General features: G+C 42.7%; 1 protein-coding gene across 1 annotated transcript in view; it reads left to right on the top strand.

Annotated features, from left to right (window-relative positions):
- The first annotated feature begins 4822 nt into the window (after nt 1-4822).
- The window catches only part of LOC112260298 (potassium voltage-gated channel subfamily KQT member 1-like), a 71398-nt gene continuing 68657 nt past the window's right edge, over nt 4823-7563 (top strand). Inside the window, exon 1 of the mRNA XM_024435338.1 lies at nt 4823-5446. Coding sequence (XP_024291106.1) covers nt 4938-5446 — 509 coding nt within the window. The 5' untranslated portion in view covers nt 4823-4937. The remainder of the gene's footprint in view (nt 5447-7563) is intronic.

The following is a 7563-nucleotide window of genomic DNA, read 5'->3' as shown; positions in this document are numbered from 1 at the left end:
TGTTGAGCATAAAATGAAAGGTTCCAGTGTATTTCAGCAGCATCCCTGCCGCCGTGCGCGTACTGCCACCAGCTGTTGCTTTTAGCAAGCACAACACTATCCAGTTCGTGACAGACGCACTTCAGAGACAAGCTGCGAAAGGATAGAAACAATGACCTGAGTTGTTTTTTTCTTCTAATTTCTGTATTCTAATGTTCAATTTTTTTTCAATGGTGTCCACTGTAATTTACGCACAAACACGTCTTACATCTGGGTACCACTTTGGCTAACTGAATGTCCTCAGCCGAAAGGTAAGATCACTTTTCTTTTTTTTCTTTTTAACATTAAATTAATTTGGGCTATCTGAAATCATTACTTTATTACAATAAAATATGTGAAGAGTTATATCCCTATAGGACATTTGAAATAACTAATAGCTGAAACATCCTAATATTCCATGTTTGGTCCTAAGTATTTGAATATTCAAAGTAATAAGATGCTACTGTAAGGTTAAGAAGATGATATTCCTATATGGAATGATTGATGATGGATTAACTGAAGGTAACTCCTGTGCCAAAGGACTCCAAAGCCTGACAGAGTTTTTGTGTGTTTGATGGTTGTCCAGCATAGCAGAGAAACTCAATCTATGGCCTGGTGACAGCAGCAGTGTTTGTGAGAACAGACTGTCATCGCATTATCTGCTGTGGAGGACAGACACGGTGGAGGGTGGCTAACCTGTTACGTTCCAGCCTCACACCACAAAGACTTGTTTCCGACAGATTTAGTGACCATGATCCGTTCACTTTTCATACTCAGGTCAATTTCCTTAAGGAAAAGGTTTTGACGCCTACTGAATAGTGGCCATGACTTTTATGGTGGTTGATGCTGGTCTATAGAGAATAAGAAGGAACATGATGGACTATGGCCTAAATTCAGTCAATGATATCAGGGTAGTATTTCACCTGAGGTAAAGTTCTTGTGTGATCCTCTATAAATGTTTTGTAGACCTTGTGTGTGGTGACCTCTGGTCTCTACCATTGGCTAAGGAATCAATCATGCAGGGTGACACACACACACACACACATTATCTGTTACCAAGATGGTCCAATGCCTCTCAACTTTGGACCGCTTGACATCCATTACCAGTTTGAGTAAAGTTACCAGTATTGTGTCTGTTGGCAGTGTTGATGTAAACAGATCACATGTGAAAGGAGATAGCTATAATGATGACGCATAGAGATGACACACTTCTCCAAATCCATAGTCACAATGGTAATCCCCTGTCCGCCCTCATCCCCTTGCAACATTAATGGACCAGAATCCTCTGTGTGAGCTCTCAGGGCTCAGGCCTGGGATGTGACTTCTACTTATGTACAGGCACAAGTCGTCAGATTCATGTTTGAACTTTGGACAAGAACAGAACATTCTGAGATTCTGAGACCTGGAAGTGTTAATGTCTGATTTCCTATTGTAAACAAGTGAGTTATAGCAACGGCACATATGAAGGATGAATATAAGGTAAGATATGCCATCTCAGGCATAGTCTATCATATCCAAGCTCCTTTACCCTCTGTCTCTCCATCTCCTTCTCTAGCATCATCCACCTGAAAAGGAAAATGCACTAATTACACTGAACAAAGATTAATGCAACATGCAACAATTTCAAAGATTTTACTGAATTACAGTTCATATAAGAAAATCTGTCAATTGAAATAAATTCATTCGGCCCTAATCTATGGATTTCACATCACTGGGAATACAGATACAGTGGGGCAAAAAAGTATTTAGTCAGCCACCAATTGTGCAAGTTCTCCCACTTAAGAAGAGGAGAGAGGCCTGTAATTTTCATCATAGGTACACTTCACCTATGACAGACAAAATGAGAAGAAAAGAAATCCAGAAAATCACATTGTAGGATTTTTAATGAATTTATTTGCAAATTATGGTGGAAAATAAGTATTTGGCGAATAACAAAAGTTTATCTCAATACTTTGTTATGTACCCTTTGTTGGCAATGACAGAGGTCAAACATTTTCTGTAAGTCTTCACAAGGTTTTCACACACTGTTGCTGGTGTTTTGGGCCATTCCTCCATGCAGATCTCCTCTAGAGCAGTGATGTTTTGGGGCTGTTGCTGGGCAACACGGACTTTCAACTCCCTCCAAAGATTTTCTATGGGGTTGAGATCTGGAGACTGGCTAGGCCACTCCAGGACCTTGAAATGCTTCTTACGAAGCCACTCCTTCGTTGCCCGGGATCATTGTCATGCTGAAAGACCCAGCCACGTTTCATCTTCAATGCCCTTGCTGATGGAAGGAGGTTTTCACTCAAAATCTCACGATACATGGCCCCATTCATTCTTTCCTTTACACGGATCAGTCGTCCTGGTCCCTTTGCAGAAAAACAGCCCAAAGCATGATGTTTCCACCCCCATGCTTCATAGTAGGTATGGTGTTCTTTGGATGCAACTCAGCATTCTTTGTCCTCCAAACACGACGAGTTGAGTTTTTACCAAAAAGTTCTATTTTGGTTTCATCTGACCATATGACATTCTCCCAATCTTCTTCTGGATCATCCAAATTCTCTCTAGCAAACTTCAGACGGGCCTGGATATATACTGGCTTAAGCAGGTAGACACGTCTGGCACTACAGGATTTGAGTCCCTGGTGGCGTAGTGTGTTACTGATGGTAGGCTTTGTTACTTTGGTCCCAGCTCTCTGACCCCACGAGGTGAGATCTTGCGTGGAGCCCCAGATCGAGGGAGATTATCAGTGGTCTTGTATGTCTTCCATTTCCTAATAATTGCTCCCACAGTTGATTTCTTCAAACCAATCTGCTTACCTATTGCAGATTCAGTCTTCCCAGCCTGGTGCAGGTCTACAATTTTGTTTCTGGTGTCCTTTGACAGCTCTTTGGTCTTGGCCATAGTGGAGTTTGGAGTGTGACTGTTTGAGGTTGTGGACAGGTGTCTTTTATACTGATAACAAGTTCAAAAAGGTGCCATTAATACAGGTAACGAGTGGAGGACAGAGGAGCCTCTTAAAGAAGAAGTCACAGGTCTGTGAGAGCCAGAAATCTTGCTTGTTTGTAGGTGACCAAATACTTATTTTCCATCATAATTTGCAAATAAATTAATTAAAGATCCTACAATGTGATTTTCTGGATTTTTTTCTTCTAATTTTGTCTGTCATAGTTGAAGTGTACCTATGATGAAAATTACAGGCCTCTCTCATCTTTTTAAGTGGGAGAACTTGCACAATTGGTGGCTGACTAAATACCTTTTTGCCCCACTGTATGCATATGTTGGTCATAGATACCTTAAAAAAAATAGTAGGGGCGTGGATCAGAAAACCAGTCAGTATCTGGTGTGACTACCATTTACCTCAAGCAACATGACACATCACCTTCGGATTGAGTTGACCAGGCTGTTGATTGTATCCTGTGGAATGTTGTCCCACTCCTCTTCAATGGCTGTGCGAAGTTGCTGGATATTGTCGGGAACTGGAACATGCTGTCATACACATCGATCAAGAGCATCCCAAACTTGTGTACAGATCCTTGTGACATGGGGCTGTGCATTATCATGCTCAAACATGAAGTCGATAAAATGCAATTGTGTTCGTTGTCCGTAGCTTATGCCTGCACATACCATAACCCCACCACCACCATGGGGCACGCTGTTCACAACGTTGACATCAGCAAACCGCTCGCCCACACGACGCCATACACGCTGTCTACTATCTTCCCGGTACAGTTGAAATTGGGATTCATCCGTGAAGAGCACACTTCTCGGTTACGACGCCGAACTGCATTTAGGTTAAGACCTTGGTGAGGACAACAAGCATGCAGATGAGCTTCCCTGAGACGGTTTCTGACAGTTTGTGCAGAAATTCCTGGTTGTACAAACCCACAGTTTCATCAGCTGTCCGGGTGGCTGGTCTCAGATGATTCCACAGGTGAAGAAGCCAGATGTGGAGGTCCTGGGCTGGCGTGGTTACACGTGGTCTGTCTTTTGAGGCCGGTTGAACGTGCTGACAAATTCTCTAAAATGACGTTGGAGGCGGATTACGGTAGAGAAATTAACATTCAATGCTCTAGCAACAGCAGCTTTGGTGGACATTCCTGCAGTCAGCATGCCAATTGCATGCTCCCTCAACTTGAGACATCTGTGGCATTGTGTTGTGTGACAAAACTGCACATTTTAGAGTGGCCTTTTATTGTCCCCAGCACAAGGTGCACCTGTGTAATGATCATGCTGTTTAATCAGCTTCTTGATATGCCACACCTGTCAGGTGGCTAGATTATCTTGGCAAAGGAAAAATGCTCACTAACAGGGATGTAAACAAATTTGTGCACAAGATTTCAGAGAAATAACCTTTTTGTCCCTATGCAACATTTCTGGGATCTTTTATTTCAGCTCATGGAACATGGGACCAAGACTTTACATGTTGCGGTTATATTTTTGTTCAGTATTTCCTTAAGGAGACTGACCTGGGTCTTAAAAGTGGTGAACAGATTATGGAAACAAGTCCTTGTGGTCGGAGGCTGAAAGGCTGTTCCTGGAGAGCTACATGTTGTGGCTGTCAACTTTTGCTTCAGTGCAGCACTAATACCCTATTTCATCTAATCAAGGTCTTAATTATTATTTCATTAGTTGCTGTTTAGGGTTTAAGTGTCGGGCTTGGTCAGAACCAAAGCCTGCAAAGTGCCAACCATCTCAGCAGGTTGGTGACTGGTACTGTGTTACAAGGTTCAACTGTCACTGTGATCACCCTGCCCATTAGATCTAACCTATCTGATCTCCTCTTCTCCTCTGCAATTCTGTCGCCTAACAAAGTGTTCTTTAGTCTCTGGGGTGGACGTGCCTTGTCATTAGCTGTTTATCTCCTCCCACCTGGACCTGTCTGACCTTTAACCCAGCCTCCTGCTCCTTTGAACCGGACTGTTCTCTTTGGCAGTATGAGCGAGAAGCGAGGATGTCCCTTTCAGCTGCTGAACCGTGCACACAGAGACTACAGTGGTAGTGGTGGTGGAGGATCCAAGACCTTCGGGCCAAATGGTCATGCCACCACCAGCCTTACCAACCCGGGACCGAGCCCCATGGGTAGGAGGAGCCAAGGCATGGGCACCATGGACAGTGACAGGTCCCTGGCCCTGGATGAGGCTGCCGCTGCTACTGCTGACAGTACACGCTACTCTCCTGTTTCACTGAAACTGGAGCCCACAGCGGTGAATAATGGGTCAGACACTCCCTGCAGCCCGCAGACGGACACAAAGGACCCACCACTGCAGATCGACGGCCGGCCCCCTGCCTACTGCCCTAACCCTCCTCTCCCTCCAGCCAGCCGGCTGCGCTCCACCATACACTCCCAGAGCCCCTACGTCACCAAGACTAGCATGCAGGGAGATGTCTACAACTTCCTAGAGAGACCTGCTGGATTGAGATGCTTCCTCTACCACTTCTTGGTGTGAGTACCTACAGTACATTTTCATCCTTTGCTGGCCACTTTAACATACATGTAGGCAGCTAAAGGGCTACTCACTTGGCACACACTGGTTGAATCAACATTGTTTCCACGTCATTTCAATGAAATTACATTGAACCAACGTGGAATATATGTTGAATTGACGTCTGTGCCCAGTGGGTAGACAGCTTCTCTAGATCAGTGGTTTTCAACCGGTGTGCCTTGAGGAACTCTCAGGTGTGCCGTACATTTTTTGCTACTCTTGATTTAAAAAAAATGTATCTCACAAATGTGACCTGTGGAATGTACATGTTATTTTGACTTGGGAGCACCACTGCCGCTCAGATAATACATTTTACTGCGCATGATTACATCTGTATTATTGTTTCAAGTCTGTTGTGCTCAGGCTGTTACATTTGAATCATCTGAGGGGGGCGCATCAAGAGCAAAGTCATTTTGTATAATTTTACTTCACCTGTGAGAATCTGACTAAGTTTAGCTATATACAGTCTCTGCCATAGATAGAAAACAGAGCATGGCCTTGTGTCCGTGGTTGCACCTTTTACAATGCAGAAATCCTCTCGTCTCCAGCTCAAACTGTTCAACGCTGAAGACATATTTTACCAGAGCTACATTTTTTTCTTTCTGGTGTGGATTGCGTGATGCTCTTAAAGGGGTACACACAAATGAATCACCATGAGTAAGGAACTATGCAAATGATTAAAATAGTTCAAATAAACACTATTTGATCTATTAAAAGTTTGTCACAGAAAATAGATAATTTGCAGTATGGTTCAGATGAGATGGAGGTCATTACCACTAAATAAATTAATAAGGACATTTTAGGTGTGCCGCAGAATTTTCTATATCAAGGTGTGTCATGGTTCAAAAAAGTTTGGGAACCACTGCCCTAAAAAACACTAATTCCTAAATATATCTTTATGAATAATATTATCATTTACATTTTCTGCAACGTTTGAAAGCCACACATTTTCTATTTGAACCCCCCTCCACATTTGCATAGGGAGTGACGTGTCACATTTTCTGGCCTATCCAGACAAAGGAACAATTTCCTGTGCCTGTGACACTCACAGCTGGGCTTGCAATAGCACATATGAAACAGTCTTGACATGAAAAAATACTAAATCATTTAATAGAATTGAAACAAGATCCATTTCTCTTGGTCACAGATGGACTAAATCACTTTGTGCTTAAAGCTGAAGTTGTAACGAGTCTGCACACATTTGAATGGGGTCTCTGAGTTGCTCAGTGGATGTTGTCGTCAGTTATATGAAATAGTGCCAATATTGTACTGTCCCTAAGTATGATCATATTTGTTTTACATTTATGACAAAGGTGAAATCTTACAGTAAGTATTTTATCATTTGATTGTTAATATATTTAGAGAGCGTTTCAGTCATTTAAATTCCTATTTCCCCACATTTGTTGAATAGTAAAAAATAATGTATGATTTTTCATATTTTGTTAATATTTGTACTATGTACTTGAGCTTGTGTCCTCAAAAGTGAGTACACCTTAGCAATTTAGAACTATTTTTCTCAGAAAGGTGAGTTCCAGACCTTTCTAAAACTAGGCAACTTTACCAATTATTGTTGATGGCCGTCTCATGAAAAATAATTACGTTTGGGTATGTCTATTTAGGCGGGATCCTAATTGTTGCCCTATCATTCAAGAGGTTGGACAATACCGCTTCTACTGTTTATTGACTTAAACAGGGGGTGTTGAACTTGAGGTTAAAACCTCTACAGGATCGGTGTGTCTCGAGTGGCACAGCAGTCTAAGGCACTGCGTCTCAGTGCAAGAGGCGTCACTACAGTCCCTGGTCTGAATCCAGGCTGAATCACATCCGACCGTGATTGGGTGTTCCATAGGGTGGAGCACAATTGTCCCAGCGTTGTTTGGGTTTGGCCGGGGTAGGCCGTCATTGTAAATAAGAATTTGCTCTTAACTGACTTGCCTAGTTAAATAAAGAGTCTTATGCAGTGCTGTCAGCAGGTGCTGCAGGCTCACCAGAGAACAGACACCCTGGATCTCTGACGAACATGTATTGTGCAGTACCCAGTAGATTTGAGTCTTTTATATAACATTATCTAACACAG

This window comes from Oncorhynchus tshawytscha, linkage group LG01, assembly GCF_018296145.1.
Source record: "Oncorhynchus tshawytscha isolate Ot180627B linkage group LG01, Otsh_v2.0, whole genome shotgun sequence".
Taxonomy (NCBI): Eukaryota; Metazoa; Chordata; class Actinopteri; order Salmoniformes; family Salmonidae; genus Oncorhynchus; species Oncorhynchus tshawytscha.
Note: the sequence above shows the minus strand (reverse complement) of the source record. Positions and strands in the feature narration are given on the sequence as shown.